The sequence below is a fragment of the Metarhizium acridum genome (assembly GCF_019434415.1).
Source record: "Metarhizium acridum strain ARSEF 324 chromosome Unknown scaffold_1, whole genome shotgun sequence".
In the NCBI taxonomy this organism is placed as follows: Eukaryota; Fungi; Ascomycota; class Sordariomycetes; order Hypocreales; family Clavicipitaceae; genus Metarhizium; species Metarhizium acridum.
The window spans coordinates 1,690,993-1,712,076 of record NW_027094015.1 but is presented as its reverse complement, the minus strand read 5'-3'; the positions used below and the strand labels follow the sequence as shown (position 1 = coordinate 1,712,076).

At 51.2% G+C, this 21,084-nt stretch overlaps 8 protein-coding genes across 8 annotated transcripts; 6 read left to right on the top strand and 2 right to left on the bottom strand.

The window, feature by feature from the left end:
• Positions 1 to 791: 791 nt before the first annotated feature.
• On the bottom strand, positions 792 to 1,466 carry J3458_000473 (uncharacterized protein). Its single transcript, XM_066116152.1, has one exon. It carries the CDS (start codon positions 1,440 to 1,442, stop codon positions 1,119 to 1,121), a length of 324 nt encoding a protein of 107 aa, XP_065978034.1. The 5' UTR covers positions 1,443 to 1,466; the 3' UTR covers positions 792 to 1,118.
• Positions 1,467 to 2,208: 742 nt separating this feature from the next.
• On the top strand, positions 2,209 to 4,138 carry J3458_000472 (uncharacterized protein; the record flags this gene model as incomplete). Its single annotated transcript, XM_007810866.2, has 6 exons — positions 2,209 to 2,366; positions 2,439 to 2,515; positions 2,572 to 2,654; positions 2,729 to 3,133; positions 3,199 to 3,350; positions 3,412 to 4,138. 6 exons carry the CDS (start codon positions 2,209 to 2,211, stop codon positions 4,136 to 4,138), a joined length of 1,602 nt encoding a protein of 533 aa, XP_007809057.2.
• Positions 4,139 to 4,708: 570 nt separating this feature from the next.
• Positions 4,709 to 5,734, top strand: J3458_000471 (uncharacterized protein; the record flags this gene model as incomplete). Its single annotated transcript, XM_007810867.1, has 2 exons — positions 4,709 to 5,111; positions 5,448 to 5,734. 2 exons carry the CDS (start codon positions 4,709 to 4,711, stop codon positions 5,732 to 5,734), a joined length of 690 nt encoding a protein of 229 aa, XP_007809058.1.
• A 2,836-nt stretch (positions 5,735 to 8,570) lies between these two features.
• Positions 8,571 to 12,833, top strand: DAL81_1 (Fungal specific transcription factor). Its single transcript, XM_066116151.1, has 2 exons — positions 8,571 to 10,517; positions 10,673 to 12,833. Exons 1-2 carry the CDS (start codon positions 10,159 to 10,161, stop codon positions 12,486 to 12,488), a joined length of 2,175 nt encoding a protein of 724 aa, XP_065978033.1. The 5' UTR covers positions 8,571 to 10,158; the 3' UTR covers positions 12,489 to 12,833.
• Positions 12,834 to 13,531: 698 nt separating this feature from the next.
• Positions 13,532 to 15,840, top strand: J3458_000469 (uncharacterized protein). Its single transcript, XM_007810869.2, has 3 exons — positions 13,532 to 14,759; positions 14,813 to 15,116; positions 15,182 to 15,840. The coding sequence occupies exons 1-3, from the start codon at positions 13,708 to 13,710 to the stop codon at positions 15,587 to 15,589; spliced, it is 1,764 nt and encodes a 587-aa protein (XP_007809060.2). The 5' UTR covers positions 13,532 to 13,707; the 3' UTR covers positions 15,590 to 15,840.
• Positions 15,841 to 16,682: 842 nt separating this feature from the next.
• On the top strand, positions 16,683 to 17,018 carry J3458_000468 (uncharacterized protein; the record flags this gene model as incomplete). Its single annotated transcript, XM_007810870.2, has 1 exon — positions 16,683 to 17,018. The coding sequence occupies one exon, from the start codon at positions 16,683 to 16,685 to the stop codon at positions 17,016 to 17,018; it is 336 nt and encodes a 111-aa protein (XP_007809061.2).
• An 18-nt stretch (positions 17,019 to 17,036) lies between these two features.
• J3458_000467 (uncharacterized protein) lies at positions 17,037 to 17,354 on the top strand (the record flags this gene model as incomplete). Its single annotated transcript, XM_066116150.1, has 1 exon — positions 17,037 to 17,354. The coding sequence occupies one exon, from the start codon at positions 17,037 to 17,039 to the stop codon at positions 17,352 to 17,354; it is 318 nt and encodes a 105-aa protein (XP_065978032.1).
• A 286-nt stretch (positions 17,355 to 17,640) lies between these two features.
• Positions 17,641 to 18,494, bottom strand: J3458_000466 (uncharacterized protein; the record flags this gene model as incomplete). The annotated part of the gene is made up of 2 exons (XM_007810871.1): positions 17,641 to 18,356; positions 18,428 to 18,494. 2 exons carry the CDS (start codon positions 18,492 to 18,494, stop codon positions 17,641 to 17,643), a joined length of 783 nt encoding a protein of 260 aa, XP_007809062.1.
• Positions 18,495 to 21,084: the final 2,590 nt, after the last annotated feature.

Here is a 21,084-nt window from a genome sequence, read left to right as displayed (position 1 = left end):
TGTGAGGCGTGACTCTGACATGGAAGGTTGAATCTCTCTCACCAACGGGTCCATGGCGGCGGTTCTGCTACAGCTACATGTGGCTATTCAACTGCATTTCAGCCGAACCTCACCATGCTGACATGGCATGATAAATTTCCTGTTCTGGCTGGCAACATTTCTTGGTACAAAGACTATTGAGAAGCTACGGAGGAAAATAAGCATCATGGTCACGGATGACCGGAGCTGACCCGGTCAACGGAGTGTCTTTCTCCCTTTCCCCCTTTGATAAGCTCTGTAAGAGCTCTCCACGAACGATAATTGGTAATGGTGAGACGCATGAGAAGCCAGGGAAACATGCCCCCATCTGCAGGGTGCCCGATTTGTAGTTGTCCTGACCGAATACGGGGTTTTCTCGAAGGCTGAAAATAAGCATCATGGTTAAAGTTGGATGGCATTGACAAAACGTCAGCCAGTCGGTCCCCGGCGCTGAGTTGCAAAGTCATACAGCTGAGTTATGAACTTATGATGCAAGTGAGCTGCAAGCTTCGCAACTTCAAGGCCGCTTGACACTGCATGAAAAGTGCCATTGGTCAATACAAAGATTGATTACCAACAAGGTCGTTGCATGGAATCGAAGCGTCTCCGGTTGGACTTTCATTCACACTTGACTCGAGGCCACGGCGGACACGAAGCTGCTCTCGTACGACAGCCGCACAAACGTCGTCACATGTGCTATAGCAGGGTATATTCTCACGACTATTACTATTTATTTTTTTATTTTTCCCCTGCCCCGTCGACATAAGTCGGATGCAGCTAGCCCTTCCCCGGGCCGTGTTCGCATTACGTACAATATGATGTACAGGCGTGAGCTGGACACGGTCACACCTTTGGAGGACCATGACCAAGGCCGCAACCTCCGGATTTGACGCAGTATTAGTATCGATGAGTGAACATGGCCGCCTTTCCTGATTGGAGCGGAAGCTTTCAGAGCCCAAGGCGACGCCGGCGATTCTCCCAGGTGGATCTCGGAGAGTCGGACTGATGATGTACCTAGTAGTTATGTGCCTGACGATTTTGTCGGCGTACCCCCATCCAAGGACGATATCACTATTATCTATCGGAGGTTGCGGAAGGAGTCAAAGTACCCAGGCAATGACCCATGGTGCGAGATGCAAGCGTCGGTACAGCGAAGCGCATCTCGCGATCCCGCAGTGTCGCTGGTCCGCGAGGTAACATTTCGTATTTTCCTCATGTTTGATGTAACCCTGGCACCGGCCGGTCGGCTGAGCCAGCGAAGACGGCCGCACACCTTTTTCCCACAGGGCTGAGCAACGAATATGTGCCTCCCGCGGCTTCAGCTGAGCCAGCATGTGGACAAGTTCGGTTGACGCGAGAAGACATCTCTTCCAAGGCAGACCGGAGAGTCGGAGACTCTGTCTCTTTGCCGAGTACGGAGTCATGATGGAAAGAAGAAACGGATTTTTCAACCCAATCGCATTCCTATATCGAGTGACACGGCAGGCGCTCGCTTTCTCTTCCCTCTTGCCTCACGGCAAAGGGATAGCAATAACGCTCTCTCAAGGCCTACGTCATGTCAACAACGCGTCAATGTGGGCGGAAAGAAGATGTGCCCGACCCCAGACGATGGGGACCATTCTGCCATCATTGATCGTCAGACGACTAGCTGCTAGCTCCGGTTTCGCCTAGCTCGCCATGTTACCCGTCGTCTCATTCAGGGTCCAAAGATGGCGTCCGGCCCAGGCGGTCCCTAGACTGGATGATGCAACATTCAAGTCGGCAACTCAAGCCAGCCTCCGGACGGGGCGCCATGGCCTGCCTGTGCTTATGGGAGAGCCGTTCGTGAGCACACCGACCGGCTTGGTTTTCATGGATACACAATAATCGTCCTTGTACTGCACGCTTGCATGCAACCACAAACGCGGCTGCCGGGAGATCCTTGCACACGCACACGGGAACATGTGCATCAGGGATCGCCAGGGCCTCCCGGTGCGGCGTGGCCGCGGGCTGGAGGACACGGATCTCCGTGGGACCAGTTTCTCGTCTTTCATTTCTGACAAGGCTGCAGGATAGGGAGCGATTGTAGACGAGTATATCTTGGAGACATGCCCTCTGCTGTTGCCATGGTCTGGAAACTAAATTCTCCCGACTCGGTCGTGACCGGACAGATACAAGTCAATCCATAGACTCTCACGATATCAGTCCAGAATGTTGGTCAAGTCGGCTACTGCGCTCTTGGCCATTGGCCTTGGACCTTTGCTGTCCTCTGCTCAATTCCCTGTTACTGGTGCTCCTGCGGCCGCCAATGGCAATGTTCCTCTGAGGCGGAATGTGAATGACTTGTACTCCGAAGGAGGTCCTCAATGGTAAGAAGAACCGGGGCTTGATCCAAAGTCATGGTGAGGAAACGAGGAAACCGTCTAACATGGCACACACAGGGATCTTTATATCCGGGCACTCGCTTCACTCCAGTCGATGAATGCATCTGACCCTCTTGGCTACTTCCAGATTTCTGGTTTGTCACGGCTGCTCTTCCTTGGGACCATTGGCAGTAGTTAACACCCGATATAGGCATTCATGGCTTACCATTTATTGAATGGAACCGTGGAGGGGCACGTAATAATGACGGCTGGGGCGGGTATTGCCCTCACGGTGTAAGTTTTGAGGGGACGGGAAGCATCAAGTAGATGGTCTCTCCGTACCGGCTTGATATTAACCGAGCAAACAGGAAGCCCTCTTTCTGCCCTGGCACCGGCCATTCGTCTTGCTTTTCGAGCAGCTCCTGGTCGAGCACGCTGTTGGAATTGCTTCCCAATACCCGGCAAGATACCGTGGCCAATACATGGCGGCGGCAAATAACCTTCGCTCACCATATTGGGACTGGTCTGCTGATTCCAACGTTCCTCCCTGCACCGTGCCGGAAAGAGTATCTGTCAACATTCCAAACGGCCAGAACCTGAGACGTATCGAGATTAGGAACCCATTATCAACGTATAAATACCCAAGGGAAGCTCTAGACGGCGAATTTGGAGAGTTTTCCAAAACACCCCAGATGGCGAGGTGTCCTGATCCGGGACGATACCCGGACTCGGCCAATCAAGAACTGCAAGACTATAGACTGAAGCAGGCTACTGTGAGTTGGACAAGGAGCTGGGAAGGCCTCGTTTCTCGACGGTATCGTGCTAACAAACAAATTAGTACGATATATTCACCACCGCTAGCAATTTTCACCAGTTTGCCGTCAGGGGCAGAGTACATCATCTCGAAGAGCTGCACAACGATGTTCATTACTCGGCCGCCTGCAAGGGCCAGTTCTTCGACGCTGAGCTGAGCGGTTTCGAGCCCCTGTTGTAAGTCTGCCAACCTGGGAGCCTCTTTGCCCTCGTCTCCTCACTGACAATTGCATGACAGCATGCTTCACCACACTCAGGTTGATCGCCTCTGGGCGTACTGGCAATTCATCGATCCCTCCCAGGCTAGTTTCAGCGGCTCTTACAGAGGTCAATCGCGTTTCTCAACTCCCCAGGGGACCATAATCAACCAGGACTCGCCTCTACAGCCGTTTTCTGACCGCAAACTCAGATACCACACGCCCAGGTCAGTTTCTAGCATCAAGGGAATGGGGTACACATACGAGGGACTCGAGCATTGGCGCAAGTCTGCGGCGCAGCTCCGACAAGACTCCATACAGACCATCAACTCCCTCTACGCGCCGCCTTCGGCCTTTGCCAAGCGCGGTGGCTCGCAAGCCAAGACTCGGCATTTTGCTCATGTCGAGCTTGACAGAGCCCAGGTTGAGCGTCCTTGCTCTGTCAAGGTCTTCATCGCTGGGAAGCGAGCCGGCACCATTCCCGTTATGCTCTTTCCGGCCAACGGAAACCTGCGTAGCAGTCTGTCTATTGATGCGTTTCTTACCAAGGGGTCGTCGTCGAATGGGACCCTGGAAGCCATCGAACACCTTGTTCAGGTAGAGATCAGCAAGGCCGATGGGACCGTGATTCCTCTGGATAAAGTCGACAGCCTTAATATCACGCTTGAGCAAGCTTCCATTACTCCTGCGGCGTCGCGTAACGACTTTCCTAAAATCACGGACATGAAGGAACATGCTGCCAAGATCCAGGCTTACTCAAAGAGCTGAGGGTCTAGTTAAGTGACGTCATGATATCTTTGCATTGACTCTTGTTTTTTTCTTTTTCTTCCATTTCACTATTGCAGGGTTCGGCTTATTAGCATGGGAATAGCATAGACAAAAATTAAATATGAACATATGACTGAATAAACGCCTACCCAACATGGTGAGAGGTGATGGCCCTCAAACCAGATAAACTTGCATGAAATAGCTGTCAAGTGCGATACGTATACTTGCCTAGGCTATTATCAAGCTTTCGAATCGTAAGGGGATAACAACGAGCTCGCTACATCAAAAAGTAGGTCGCCCATTTCACAGTCAATTTTATCAGCTACCATCCCAATCCGGACATGACACATCGCACATCGTGAGACATGCCAAAAGCGTCTTTTGTGGAGTCGGCGTCCGCGGCGTCATCAAAAGAGTCAACCTGCTAAAGTCACATCAGTCACATGACTAGAATCACAACGCCGTCCTACACATCTCAAGTCTTTTGAAAGGGTGTTGCGTAGGATCGATCCGGATTCACTTTGCGACAAACCTCGGTATAGAGAGACAAGTCTACGAGTCAGCCTCGACATGGCCAAGCCATCATTCGACATCGTCATCCCCCTCGCGGACGATGCGGCCCTCACGGCAGACATCCACCTCCGCGCCATGGCAGACGACGTCCTCACCAACGCGCAGTTTCCCAACTCCCAAGCATGGGAGTATTTCCGCGAGTGGCTCACGCGAAACACGCGGGAGCATATCCAGCAGTCTGGCAAGGGAGTGCTGATCGCGAGGGATCCGGCAACGGGCGACACTGCGAGCTTCATCAAGTGGCTGGAGTATGGGCCAGGCGGCGAGGATGCCGTGGCGCCTCGTACGACGGCGGTGGAGGATGAGTGGCCGGACTTTTGTGGACGGTCGATTCTGGATGAGTATGCGAGTATTGCGGGAGATATAAGGAAGAGAATTCTCGGCCAGAAGGGCTATTTTCGTAAGTCCCTTTTTTCTTCTTTTTCTCCAACTTCTTCTTTGATCTTGCACACTATGTTTGGCATGGCCGAGAGTACATAATGCGCCATCCTCCCTTTGATCTCTCACCAACTAGACATGTCGGTGTTTTTTTTCTTTCTTTTTTCTTGCTCCCTCGGTTACCCATGTGGTGGTGTTTCCATTCCTCGGTCCCGCGTTTGGATCAATACGTTACACACAATAATACAACAATCTTACGAGAATGTGTCATCGATATAAGGGCTCATGACCTATCTTTTTTCTTGTAAAAGAGGGTTACACAATCACTGACAGAATCTTTTAAACTCCCCCATAACAGACGTGACGTTTTTATGCACCGACCCCAAATGGGGCGGACGCGGTGCTGCATCCGCTTTGTTGAGAGAGCTGAAGGACATGGCAGAGGACGCTGGCAAAGCCATCGTATTGGAAGGTGTCATGTCTGCCGTGCCACTTTATAAGAGATTAGGTTTCGAGACTAGACAGGAGCTGCAGATGATGCTGCCGCCTCGCGGGTCCAAGAAGCGAACAGAGCGATATCTGGAGCACACAATGGTCTGGACGCCGGCTTCGCTGGACACGGCACAGCAACGTCAGGCGCAATAATAATCTAAAAGACGCAGCGGCTTGATGGAAAGGCTTAAAGCGGGACGAACTCGGTTTTCGTCGGCTGAGGCAGGTTTGCCAATATTCATTGTATGCTGTGGCCATACATATGTTGCTCGTCAAGAGCCCTCCTGAACTGTCTTTCAAAAACCGAATACCAAGACTTTTTTTTTTGCCGTCAGAAGCCTTCTTATCACAGTCCCCCCTACTCCGAACAATAAGCCTCTCCCGTGTCTTCTGTGGGGTCCAGATCGCTGTAATGCATTTCGGATGCAACCCAGTACAGTAGTATTGTGGCAGCAGTATTTTCTGTCCTCAGCTACCCCAGCCCTGTGGTGCTCACTTGAGTTGTGAATCACGTGTAATATTGGCCGGTTTAACTCGAGAAACAGGCAATATCCGAAGGTCTGGTGTATTCCTATTGGAACTGCAAATGTCATGCTGTCATGCTGTCATTCTCAGTCGTCGTGTGTGAATTGGTGCATCGTGTATGCATGTAGCTCTATCAGCTGACTCGTCTGTCTCGTTCAGCTCCGGGCAATAATCCAATGTCCCAACCAAATAGTATTGAAAGAAGCGCAAAGCTCAACCATCTGACTCGTTGCCTAATTGAGAGAAGCGCATACACCGGAGTACATGGCTGAGTTATTTACCTAGGTACCTACATATACATCCTCACGCAACACAGCAGCAGTGATTGTTGAACGGACATGTAACCATTCGATGTGGTTGCAGTGACACAGGCACACCGCTCTCCGAAACACCGAAACACCGCGTTTTCTCGAAGCCCGGGCCTAGAAAGGGCCACGATACCCCTCACCAACGGAGGTGGGAAAGGACCGCCGCGGCGCCGTCAGTTTCGGCGCCTTGTGGGGAACACATCGTGAACAGCAGCGCCGAGCAGTCTTGAATTCTGGCTGCTGGCCCCCGTCTTCCGCCCTCCGGATGACGTCGTCCAAGTTGACGAGCCGAGATTAACGGACAAGGGGTGGCATCTCCCGAGGCCACTCTCCTGTTGTACAGCCAGGTAAAGTATCGTTGCATAGAAGCTCGCGCATGTCTGCAGAATGCACATTAACCCAATTCTTCCTCATGGAACCAACAGGACTTCTTGAAGTTTGTACTAGAAAGTTGTCGAGGAGGAGGAGGAGGAGGAGGAGGAGGAGGAGGAGGAGGAGGAGGAGGAGGAGGAGGGGAGGGGACCGTGGCGTGAGATGGCCCATCTCGGCAGGCTGGTAACTAATAAGCCGTGGTAACATTTTCACGCCAAAGGACCGTTTGTTTTTTTGACAAAAAGACCTCACTAGAACTTACCCGTACCTGATAAACTCGTACATCACGCCCCGGGCAGATGACAAAACAGGGCATGAAGCTTTTTGTCTGGGGAATTGCCCTGTGCCCTTTCCGGACCAAGCTGCGGCGTGACTGGCGATTTGGGCATGAGAGATGTGTCAAAGGCAAGGGCTCGGGAAGCCAACCCGAATCTAACATGCCATTTACACAAGTCTGCTCTTCATAATGGCGATAGAGTTTCCCTCAGTTCCTCTGTTGACCAAGCCAAGTATGATTCTCGTACATCTTTGATTTGTATGAGAAGCAACCCGCAATCCGCAACTCGCAACTCGCAACCCGATCTCCCGTTGCAGCAGCCTCATTCAACGACATGGTAACAGGAGGTCAGAAGGACCGAACGGAATGACTCGATTGTGGCCCGCGCCAATAGAGCCATTACGTTAGATATTCTGGGGCTCCACGCTGCGAACGTTCAAATGGTTTTCGATTTGGTAATAGGAAGTAGCCTGGGCGACACCCTGCGCACCACTTGTCGCTGACAGCGTCGGCGGAGTGGCTGAACATACCACGTCGGCAACTCTGAATGCTCTTCTACCTGGTCTAACGGAGCGCCTCATTGGAAATGGAGGGCCGGAAGCCACCATGATGAGACGGTGGAGAGTATCAGGGTGGGGGGAGGGCGGCTTCGCAACGATGAAGACCAGGGCCTTGGAGCGAAAGGTATGGAAAAGCTCCTGTGGCCTGCATATCAGCGGGCCAAGGACTCCTTTACCATTATGTATTTCTATCTCCTGATAACGAATGGTCCAGTGAGATGTGAGAAACAGCACCCTGGTTCTCAGATTAAGCAATTCTGGGGCCTTCGACTTTTGAGATAGATCCCTGCCCTCCATCTCGCAGACGACCCTGAAACCTGGCGAACATGATACGGTGATGGCGGTGGGCACAATGCACTCAAATCGCAATTGCAGGCCAGTTGTTGCACGTCACGACGTACAGCGATAATGACGGCGGCGTGCTTGCAGGAAGATCCTAGTGTTTGTTGTCTTCCCCTGACGTATCTGGGAGACAAAATGTTGCTTGATGCTTGAAAATTGCTGCTGGCGATAACTTGCCATGAGGGGTTTTTTTGTGAGCTGCCTGCGCGTGTGACGAATTAGGTCCGCGTACGGAGTACAAAGGGCGCAGGTTTCCGACATATCACAACATTGGATGTTGGAGCCAGGGGTTATGTTGGAATGTCGCGTGTCTTCGTGGGAAGGGTTTCGTTCTTAGTATTAGGGACAGGGTGTCGTACGGAAAACGGAGTATTCGTAGCGAAGATAGCCTATCAGGCCATAGGCTGGCAGGTCCAGGTCCTGGCCCGACGATTTGTTGACACCTGCTAATTTCAGGGCCGCAGAAGGTCGCGGGCAAGGATTCCGCAAACCGCATACGGAGTACGGAGTACGTGTGAGGAATTCGGCGACAACCTGATGAGCAAACCAGGTTGGGTTGATGGCACTTTGTCGCCCCGGAGTAATCACTGCTGATCCCCCGTATATCCATCCCCAGTGACAGATCCATAACCGCGGTTCGTAGCAAGACATTGAGATAGTAGCCCCATCACAAAATGTGGTTGCAAAGGCTGAGAGCCACCATTTGGCGGCTGTCGCCAATCGTAATCCCCGATAAGAAAAGCAAGCTGGCGCAAGAGGTGTGATGGTTGGTTGATAGGGCCAGACACCACTAAGGAGAAACAAAGTATCAAGCTAACCTGGTCTAGTTGGCCGTAGCGTAGTTTATCCATCTCTGACGCCTTTCTGCGACGCTGGAAGATGACCTGTTGATATAACGGGATCGCCATGCCCCGGTTCGGCCGGCCACTCCAGCCACGATCTCTGCCAGTGTTGCAGACTGTACGGAGGGTGTGGTAACGCTCTGAACCTGGTAAACGACCTAGATACAAAAATTAACGATAGGATTAGTGCTTTGTCAATGCCATGCCACTCATTCGATCACTTAACTGGGATAAATTTCTCTGTCTCCACCGACGGTCCCATTTCATCCGTCATCGCTGGCCGGGTTGTGTGTGTGTGGTGTTTCTCACTCGAGCAGTTCCGGCACAAAGGGTCACCCCCAGTCCGGGGAAGATGCACATGTCACACTTTTTTTTTTTTTTTTTTTCGTAACTTTGTACTAGGTAGGCGCGACTAAGCGTGGGTTTACGTTGTTGCCTCTTTCGATTTTTCTACCTCTCCATTGGCACACAGGGCGTGCGCGCGAGAACGTGCCATCGAGGAGCCAGACATCAGGATTGTTTAATTAAAAAAAAAAAAAAACTCTCTTGTTGTCTCTACTCCTCTTTTTTACTTTCTCAATCCCCTACCCTCCGTTCTCACATATATTCGTGCTGGCGAATTCATTGCATCCTGCCTCATCGCAGACACGGCACAAGGCACAAGGCACCCTTTACTCATTGCTATTGGGATCCTACTTCCCCCCTTCTCTATTACCTGATCGTCTTAACTCCGAAGATCTCTGCACCTAGAAGAGAAGCTCAATGTCTCTCTCGCGGTCTTAGTGTTTTGACCTCTTTTGCTAATCAGACGTACTACGTTACGGAATCTGCTCCGAGAAAAAAAGAGAGTACCCGTAGCTGTCGGTCTCAATGACTCCGATAACCCACGGTTATCTCATCCTGGCCTCCGTGGTAACTTGACTCCCTGACACTGAATTTTCGAGAGGCATAACCCTTGATCAAACTAATCGGCTTCGACTTGGAAAAGGGTACGGCTGCGAGCAATATTGACTTGGCCCGTTGTTTGGTGTCAAATTTGGCTGTTGCTGTGCCTTAAATCGTGTCAGGGGTTGTTGTTACCATCGGTTTTTGGCTCAGGTATCGAGTAATTCGACCCAAAATACCTCTTTTTTTTTCCGGTACTCGTTTTGCATTACTCGAGCACCGTCTTTGTGCACTACAGCAAAAATTCTCGTGCCCTCGGTGTTGATACGGCATATCGGCACCCCACCGACGACCCTCCTACTCTTGGATTCTCCTTACCGCAAAAGGGGCATTCATATTTGACATATATACTATTCAATATATTAAAGTACTACGAACATTTTTAAAGTTACCCTTCTCTACCGGCATGGCTCACAACTCGGTTCAGCGAACGGCTCCCATAGCCATCGCTCCAAAACCTCCAAGGCGAGACCCAGCACCTCAACGACAAGACAGTTTGTGCAAATTTGAGATTGGTCCTAGTAGTGTTCAAACCGGAGCCTCTATCGAATCTTCTTCACTGGCCGGGTCGACCTTTGCTCCGTGCCAATCCTGTCGGTTTTCTGGAACCAAGTGCGTTTTGAGTGATGACGAGGACGGCTGCGCTGCCTGTCAAGCCAACGGCTCCGAGTGCTCTTTCCTACCAAGTTCATTGGCGAGCCCTCAGTCTCGCAAGAGGAAAATGAATGGAGTGCTAGCTCGCGAAGCCAGCTTTGGCAAACGAAGGTTAGTTCTACTGCTATTGTTATGGAACTACCTCGTATTCCCTCTCTCTTTGCTGGTTCGCACTCATACAGAGTATTGTGGGAGGCTGCCGCTTTCATCACAAGTACATTTGGATTTCGGAAATGATAAATTTCTAACATGTCTCATGGCCCTAGCTCACCAAATATTTCTACTCGCAAACTCGGCAATTCTAGCTTATCTAGCACAGCAGCCAGTAGCTCATTTCTAGAAGACCTGGCAAATGTGGGTGGGCCAACAATTCTCAAGAGGACTCTTGGCATGCAAAACGATCGATTCAGTCAATACATCGGGCTTACCACTGATTTTGAACCATCGCTCATTAACCTCTCCGCTTTCGATCCGCAGGATGAAAGTCTGTTGGCCAGAGGTATCTTGAGAAAGGTTAGCGACAACGACACCTTTCTGATGCTGCCAGACAATAGTACACCGGGATATGATCATGTGATGGAAGATTTAGATGCCATCGAGGCCGTGGTATCGCCAAATGGACGTCATTTGATCGACTTGTACTTCCGCATCGTTCATCCAGCGTTTCCAATCATTCAGAAACACGTCTTCTTGGAGAAGTACGAGCGATCCCACCGAGAGTTTTCACCGCCTATCCTGGCTGCAGTATATATTTTAGCCATTAATTGGTGGGATCACAGCGAAAAGCTGTCGAACCTTCCTCGCCCTGATGTGCGAGAACTGGAGAGACTCATCTGCAGCACATTAGCAGATGCCATGAACAGACCTAAATTATCTACTATCCAAGCTGGTTTGCTCTTGTCCCAACGTCCAGAAGGGGACCAGTGGGCGCCAACAGCTCAACTTGTAGCCATAGGTCAAGAGCTCGGGTTGCATTTGGATTGTTCAAACTGGAAGATACCCCCTTGGGAGAAGGGGCTGAGACGAAGGCTGGCATGGGCACTATACATGCAGGACAAATGGGGCGCCTTGGTACATGGACGACCGTCCCATATCTTCTCATCAAACTGGGGCGTGCGAGCTTTGACTGCCAACGACTTTCCAGATGTTGAATGGGATGAGAACGACTCAGATGAGAAACAAGACATTGAAAAGGGCAGGCTCCTGTTTACTCGCTTTGTGCAGCTGTCTGAAATCCTGGCGGAGATTCTCGAGACATTCTACACTTTGAACTCGACACAGAATATCGCTGATGCCGGCCCTCAAGGCACTCAGCTTGTTTTGTCTCTTGCCAAACCGGTTCAGCTGAAACTCAAGGAATGGTATAGCGGTCTGCCGGCAAACATTCGTCTCGAATCCTTCTCTATGACAAGTTATTCCCCCGTTTCGCCACCCTCGACGAACAGATTATCGAGTATTGGATATCTCCACCTGGGGTATTTTGCTACGGAGATCACACTGCACCGCAGAATCATTCGATCATTGGCATCCAATCCAACGACCGTGGATCCTTATGTCCAGCATATTTGTCGAAGCGCAGCAAAGGCCCGTCTCATCTCGGCCATGGACTTTGTCAATCGGCTGACCCCGAACCACCTGCGTTCATTCTGGTTTTTCTCATCCAAGACCAACTTTGCACTGATTGGCACATTTGGATCCCTGTTGTGGGCAACGTCTCCAGGTCGAGAAGAAGCCGACTGGTACCGTCGTCGCTTAGGGGAGTACCGATGGACTCTCTCGGTGAGTTCCAAACCCGTTGAGAGCAAAGCCCTGACGCAATTTGCGATATCGATGCTAGATATCTCAACCGGGTTGTTGAAGAAGCTACCGGAAAAGCCGTCCATGAGTCGGAGTGGGAGCTTAGCCGACATGTCAGCGCCATCTGGCCCGCCCTCATTTCCGGGGTCGTTCTCTGGCGGCGGCAGCCTGATGGGCCAGTTCAGCAACATTCACAGCGCTGATGTGAGCAGCGCACAAAGCCCCCAAAGTGATGATTCAAGCAGCGACGACGAAATGGAAGACAGCTATGCGACCCCGATATGAAGACTGGGGGCCTGGGTGGTGGTCGAGTCAAGCCCGGCTACGGCATGATGAAACTACCGGGTATCGGAGGCTTATTGAATTCTCGTTTGGTCTTAATAGAAGAGCGATCATTGTCGTCGTTGAATTTTATGTGCTTTTCCTGACTTGGATGCTCATCATGAATGTGTACGAAAGTACTGTGATGGTGGGCGACGAATAGCCGCGAGTCGGGGTTGTAGAATATTCTGTTGTGTAGCTGCATTCGACTCTGATCAGGAGGAGAGGGGGGACTAAATATGATGTTTTTATGAATTCGTCAGATTGATTATGAGCAAATAGATGGATAGTATTGCGCAACCACGTGAGAAAATTACCGTCTAGCAGTGTGGACGTAAGTGTGCGCATGTCAGCATCAAGGCTAGCTCCTATTGGTGAGTAATTCAACAAGGGGCAGGACGAAGCTGTTACAGGAAGGTGCACGTAGTAGTTACAACATAGCTAACGGCTGGGGGGTCAACACATTGGATTCGGGTGCCGAGATGGTCCGAGGGCAGGCACGGTTTAAGTCCCCTCTGAACGGTCCGAGCACAGTTCGTTAGAGCAGGACAATATTAACGTTAGTAGAGGTTTTTGTATCTGAAAAAATATAGCGCACTGTGTATGAAAGCTCGTGCCTACTAAAGTACCTAGGTACCTGGTACTTTTGCTTATGTGCGATTTGTAACAATTGTATTTGAATCTTGTCAATGCCCAAGTTTGTTTTCCTCATACTCCCGTCTTTTGGAATTGCAGGAACCTTTTAGAGCCCCCGCCTCTCTCTTTTGCTCTTTCTGCCAAGTATTGACTTCTTCTATTCTCATTAAATTTCAGGCCCGCTGCTTCTAGACCTCTTTAACAGACCCAGGACATCTGCATCTTGAGCAAGGCTAACGCCCCCACTCGACGGGAAGGAAGGCAGCAAGCCACACCGGAGCAAGGAGTACCTGGGTACGGCAATCGGTACCCTAGCTGCTAAATCCATACTTCTTTCTGGTCAACTGGTACAACATGCTCGCACGTACATACGGATTTCAGGGTGAAACGCACCAGCACGGCCAACTTGTCTTCAATGATTGAGAGCTCTCGAGGTAATTCTGGGTTTACCTCATTATTTTTGACCTTTCTCGACTCGTATCTTCCATCAGCTTAGGACCCCTCATGTCTGCTGGGCGGACACGACACCTTTTTTTTCCGTTTGATCATGGCGAGAAAGGCTACACCAAGGGAGGCATCCGGCCCTGGTGCCAACTCTGAAGACAAGGCGACGGGCTTTACGCCTGAGAGGTTTGAGAAGGAGCTTCAAGACTTGGCTGACAAGGCTCGGAGCGACACATTTAGCAATCGATTTTTGGGCCAATTGAACATTTATATTCGCATCACCCTACTTCTAGCCCTCCTTGGACTCTACTCCCACGTCTCTCAGCTCAACCTTTCACCGGTGTATGGATCCATTCCCTCATCAATATGGCACTCAAAGCTTGTCATGGGAGGATGCTTCCTGGGGTGGGCTGGTAACACGTTCCTGCGCGATTCATTGCCAATCGCCCCGGCCAAAGCCCTTCCCATGGTTGCCGTCTGCATTCCCGGGTTGCAGCATTTTCTAGCTGCCTTCAGCCAGACATTCGGCGCGCAATGGGGTCCCGTGGTCACAGAGAGCCTTACGCTACTACCGTTGGCACTATTTACATCTGCTTCCGTGGCCGATTACTGGGAGGGGGCACGATTGGGCATGTTGCCAAATGTCGTGGCTGATGCCGGGCCTGGTATTGGGTCTTGGGCCTTGTTCAAGTTCTTTGAAAACCAGATTGGCGTGTATTTGCCCCAGATCATGGGCAGACTCCTGGTATTTACTAGACTGGGCTTGGAGATTGTCCTCTCAGTTGCTTACATGGTCCTCTCCCCTTCAAAGTACCTCATTTACGCGGCATTCCCATTCCTCCACACCACGTTCCTGAACAGCCATCTGCAGTCTCCAGCCGCCACTCAGAGGCTAATGAGCTCTTTGATGACTGATAACTGGTTGCTCATTGAGAGGCGTGAGTCGGTGACTGGTTATATTTCAGTCGTACAGAGCATAGAGCAGGGCTTTAGGGTTATGCGTTGTGATCATAGCCTACTGGGAGGGGAGTGGATCAGTTATAGAGGGGGACCGGTATCAGAGCCGATTTATGGCGTCTTCGCCATGCTAGAAGCTGTTAGATTGGTCGAGTCGGCAGCACCCGTGGATGACAAGGATGCCAAGGCATTGGTGATGTGAGTAACAGTTTCCGCTGCAGAATATCTTCGTGGCTAACTTGTCCTTGCAGCGGGCTTGGTGTTGGGACGACGCCTTCTGCGCTTGTTTCCCATGGAATCAGCACAACCGTCGTAGAGATGGATCCAGTTGTTTACGAATTTGCATCCAAGTACTTTGATTTGAAGGAAAATAACCCACCTGTATTGCAGGATGCTGTCAGCTACACCGGTGAGCTTGCTAAAACAGCACCCTCGACATACGACTACATCGTTCACGATGTGTTCACCGGCGGGGCCGAGCCTATCGATCTCTTCACCCTTGAGTTCTTCCAGGGCCTGCACGCGCTGTTAAAGCCCGAAGGCACTGTTGCCATTGTAAGTCTGCCTCATCGACCTTTTCACTACTAGACTCGCCAAACTTGCTCACGACGTTGCCACAGAACTACGCAGGTGATTTGGCCCTCCCACCACCCAAAGTCATTTACCGCACTATCAAGCAAGTCTTCCCAACGTGTCGCATCTTCCGCGAAATGCCACCAGACACAGAGTCCATCAAAACCAAGGGCATAGATTTCACCAACATGGTTATTTTCTGCAAGAAGTCAGACGGCAGCCCGCTCAGCTTCCGACGTCCCACAACCAAGGACTTCTTGCAGAGCCCAGCCAGACAAGAGTTTCTGGGTTTGCCAAACGAGATGCCTGAAACGGCCATGCTAATAGGGGGTGATGAGGGCATCTTGAGGAAGAATGAGACGGCAAAGTTGGCCAAGTGGCATGAGACTAGTGCCTTAGGACACTGGTCGCTAATGAGGACTGCTATTCCGGCGCTGGTATGGGAGAAGTGGTGAACAAGGCTGATCGGTGAGAGTGGATGCCACATATTATTGAAACAGTCGAAGTTCTTAATTTGAGTACTACGGAGTCCTCCAACAAAGGGGAGTAGAAATTGGGCATTAGAAATATGGAGCAATGTCTTGGGTAGCGTACGGAGTAGGCATGGTGCCTTTGTGACGAAGGGTGTGGCTTGCAGATACGTCGCCGAGAATTTTAATATCTTCCTCAGCCTTTTTCTGTATAACTTGTTTCACAATACTTTCGCTCCTTGGCCTATGAGATCAAGCTCCTGCGGTGGCATCAGCTTCAGCTAGATGGCCAAGCTCGAAACCTCCAGACACTTCTTTGCCCCTGATTGCGTTTGTAGACATTTCAAACAGCAATCCACAGAGTCCGGAAGGTGTAATCCAGTCATGTGTTCCCGCCGTATCCTTCCCGATACCCAACAGTCGGCCCAACGCCTTGGACGGAGAATTTGAAGTCCATCGATATAAGCATTGCATCGTGTCGTCGACAAAATATGCTTGCATGTCACAAAGCCATTACTATCACTTCTTTGAACGACCCCCCAAAAAACACATTTGTGAATGTGTCGTCACGGTAGGTAGCAATCTGCGATCCTTAAAGCCGGTCCTCCAACCTTGACAATGAAACAAACACAAAGCGCGTTGACCGATGCTTTTTTCGCTTCTCGTCACCGCTCAGACCAACTGACGTATCCTAGGATGCCCGAACAGTAAAACCTGCAATGAAAGAGATGTGCCGTCGACAGGTCACTTTCATGCCAAATCTCGCTTATTCATTTTTGAATCGGGCTACCGGTAAGATCACCATTTTTGAGACACGGCACTGCATCTGGTGGCACATGGTCACCGACCAGTGGATGATGCATACGGAGTACTATATGCTTTAATGAGCTTCCAGTAACCTCTACTCCGTACGGAGTACTCCTGCGGAGAACTCCAGGTTAATAACCGGGGGGCATGATGTGAGATGATGTTCATCATGGGTAATAAATAGGGGCAATACATATAAAGCGAGTCCAGGGCCAGAGTACAGTCTCTACCAAAATGCCAAGTAATCAAGGGAAAAAAAAAAAAAACCAAGATGAAGCTTCGACTCCTACACCTCGCGGCGGCTGCGTTTGCCGTTCCAGCCGCCCAATCTCACCTCATCACGCGCCAAAAATCATCCAGCAACTGGGCCGGTGCCGTCCACACCACGCGCTCCTCCTCCATATCCTTCGTCACCGGGACCGTCACGCTGCCCAAATACAAGCGAGACCCTAACCTTGGCGCCTCCTTCTGGGTGGGCATTGACGGCGCAACGTGCCGCAGTGCCATTCTCCAGACGGGCGTCGACTACCTCAACGACACGGTGTACCCCTGGTACGAATGGTATCCGGCCGACGCAAAGTTGTACGCGCAGCCGCTGTCCGCATAGCCGGGTGACAGGATCCGCATGAGCGTCAATGCCACGAGCGCCACGTCGGGAGTTGCTACTCTGGAGAACTTGACCACGGGGGAGGAGGCGCGTGGCGAGATGAAGAACCAGCAGCAGCTTTGCTTGAGGGACGCCAATTGGATCGTGGAACTTTTACCGAAAAAAGGCCTCATTGACTTTGGGGTCGTCAGTTTTGAGGCGGTTGAGTGGCATAGTGGTGAGGGGAGGAGAGGCGCGGCAGCGGCCAAGGTTTACGATATCGAGAAGGCCGGGAGGAAGAGTACGAGGTGCAGTGTTGGGGGGGATGTTGTTTGTGAGTTTTCGGGGAATTATTAGGCTGTTGCGCTTCGGTGGGAAACTTGGCTATCGAGTAGAATCGGGAGTGTCGAGTTGTCATGTATGTAATCTGCGTGGCGTGATTGTGCCGCAGACGTCTTTGTAAATCTGTATCAGTACCAGTATAGACCAACAAATAGCCTTAATCACGAAAAGCTCCTTTTTGCGGCCCAATGATAGTTAACCTTGCGACGTCAAGTTTACTTGATGCTTCAATGCCATGTACAAGTCAACCGGAGCAGTCGAAAAGGCAAATGCAGGTATTATTTAGTCTCGATACAAGCACCTACTCGGTCCTTTTATTCGCCGCGTCCAAGCTCTGCTTCTTATTTCGCGCGCTAAATTCTTCAAAAAATCCCTTCGCGTACGCTGGCAAGCCCACCCGGTTGTAGGGGCCAGGAATCGGTTCGCCCATGGTCGAATAAATCGGCACTACACCTGTCCACACTGTGTCCAACGCATCCTCGTTCTCCAAATCATGCTTGTCGTCCGAGACGCCACCATCGCGGTACTTGGCACTTCCCGAAGCAATCTTCACTTTGAGAATGCTCGTACTCTGCATTTCGGCATTCGTAGGCGGCAAGCGGCTGTTCTTCCAGCGATCCGGCACGACAGAATTGGTGATGAGCTCCATGGCGTACAGCTTCTCCTCCTGATCCTCGACAAGAGTAGCGTGGCCGAAGAGTAGAGCTGAGCGGTAGTTGTAGCTATGGTTGAAAGCGGTGAGAGCGAGAATCAGACCGTCGACGTGGGAGACAGCGCAAGAGACGGGCATGCCTTCTTCGCCAGCACTGCGGCCAAGGTTGAAGAGGCGCGAGGAGACGTAGCCATGGATGTAGAGATCTAGAGGGTCACCTAGATCGGCGGACGGCCGGTCAAAAGAGCCCATCTGGCCGATCATGGGGAGGGTGACAGGGAAAGGAGAATTGGGGACGTTGAATGAGACATGGATGAGTTGGCTAGAGTTGATGAGAGAGTGGATCTTTTCGAGAGCATAGATTCCTAGGATGCTGAGTTAGCCCGCTGAATATAAGTGATTAAGTAGACTCGTTGAGTTTAAGTGTCATCGTTACCTCGCTCGCCCTTTCTCTTGACGAGATTTGTTGCGTCCTTGGGATACTCCAGTTCGTAGCGGCCCATGATGATTGAGAGGGATGAGTATGTTGTATGTTCTTGGTGAAGTTCGAGTATATTCCGAGGCGGAATTGCCAGAAAATGATAGATGGGCTACCTCGCTAAAAACTACACGATATACTTCCTTATATATTACGTTGTCCGTCAGTTTTGACTCACGTCTACCCGCCAAGTTGGTCCTTTGGAGGTTGCGGTGACAATTCCGAGGTTACCTCAAGCTACATCAGCCGCTACGTCAAATGCTTTGCTCACAACTTCCCACAGCGCCAGAGTCAAATGGTTTCTACATGCCGTTTTACTATGTGTCAGCGCCGTAAGCTGATTTGCCTGCTTGGCGACTTGTCCCTTGCTTGCTTGTAGTGCGGAGGGCGCTTTGCAACCGCAACGCGGTGATTCGACGAGGCGATGACGACAGCGGGGTTCCAGCAGGCTTGAGCTTCGAGTACGTTGGCTCATCACGGCGACCTGCGGACGACGGCTGCAGCTACGAAGCATGTTTGTGGAACTTGGCCACGTTCTGCGGATGGATGCCGCTTAGGCGTACTATAGCAGATCTGGGAGTGCCTGATCCTGCGGGTGCGGGGGAGCAGCCACTCGTCTTTCGCCTCCTGGAGAGCAATTGACCAGTAGGCCGTTCTCATTCTGCGTTGCTCTGGATGTTGATGTATTCATCGATAAGGCTCAGACTGCATGGGTGTATATTATGCGTAAAGGCGGAGGCATAGGTGCGCTAACCTCTTGGGGTGAACGGAGTTACCTGTTGCTAGAGGTTATCCGATTCACGAATGCAGTACTCCGTACGCCGTCGGTAAGGACCACGGCATCCATTATCATGAAGCCGAAAGGGCGCGGCACTCCAGTCGCGGGCTACCACATGGAGGCCCAACTCCGTTTTTGTCAATGACCTGGAGCTCGGTGGTTGAGAGACTGGTTGGCAGTGGTTGCCATATGCACAACCACCAAACAGCGGGTTCCTAGCATTTGACTCCAAGGTTGATTTACGTAGGCACGGGTGAAACATAAACGCCTACTTTTCACGGTAACTGAGAGTCGGCCTGGTGAACATCGGCTGCAACCCAACGGGCTATCATCAATGCCTGCTGAGGTCATCGAGCCGTCCCAGCTGCCCAAAAACCATCGACCAGCCTTGATGACCAAACTCTCTCAAATGGTGGTGTCATGAATCTAGCCCGAGGGAGAGAAGCCAAAAGCGTGCCTTCAACGCGTCGGGTGAGGCCGAAGGCAGGGTTCAGCCACACAGAAGTCGAAACTCATGAAACACCGTCAGTGTGACCCGCAACAGCCACGCACATTGTTGTGGAAGGACCCGACTCTCCGAACTGGCGCACGGTGAAAATTGTCTGTGATTTAGGTGAAGAAACTCCTCACCTTCTTGGCTTCAACATGTGGAATGACGTTATTACGTTCCCAATGGACTGCCGAGGCGCCATTTCTTTAGTAGAGAACCAGATATTTGGCGTGATAAGCAACATTGGCTGCCCATGATTTGGTGATAGGACATTCACCGGAGATCTGGTGTCGCAGTTTCACCAGCAAGGCTGAAGGATCAAAATGCTTCCGAGGGGTCATCCATCCTACGATGGAAAGAGCGAGAGCGAGTCAAACCGGCACGGAGAAACTTCTGCCGGGACCTTCGCCCTTCTCCGCCCGCGCTCTATGCTGTCGTGATAATCACCGCATCCACGATTCAAGTACTGTCATTGTCATGTAGAGGCCGCTCGAGTCATCTTTTGGCATCTATACCATACATACTGATTCAACCACATTTCCCATGTGTCGCATCAGTAGGTGTGGGCTCGCAGCCATCAAATGCTGGGTCACGCCCCATTTGGCCCCCCAAAAGTCTCCGACTTGCTAACGTTTGAGGTTTCATACAAAACGCACTTGTCGCAAAGCACGGATCCTCACCTCACCTTTTGTTGTCTTCGACTCCAATAATGGTGATACGCGGTACCAATGGCAAGGGCCATCTGTCCTTCCGAGCGCTTTCTGCCTTGTTCCAACGTGAATTGGTTTGAGAGTTTTCCTGCTCCTGAGGCAAGTCGCGAGGCACCAACCACAGTCGATTTGCTACTCCTACACGCTTTTGGAGGCTTGCGTTCGTCTGTGCACATGTGCACAACAAGATGTACTATGCGTGACACTTCTAGCAAGAGCGTGCTGGCCTCCACCCCTGTGTGCCAAATAGACGTGTTAGCCTAAATGGGATGTTTTGGCTTCCCGTTTGCATGTTTTGGGGCTGTCAACCCCAAAGAGCTTGATACTGTTGCTAGATCTGTCCCATGTGAAGGAATGCCTGCTGTCCCCTCCTCTTCTTTCATCCTCTGCCATCCCACCCTCACACAGACCTTGCTGTGATGGGTGCGATACGAGCTGAGATCTGTACGATGACGATGGCCATGCTGTAATGATTTAGGCCTCGACTGGAAACACATCCGCCTCCGAACCCTCGGGACTCAATATTGTCTTCTGATTACCTTAACCGGTTGCTTATACGTCCATGGCCCATTGATTGGGCAGTTTCGATTCTCCTCACGGTCTGTCCAACAAGCCGTTGGTTGGCCAGGCCGTCGTC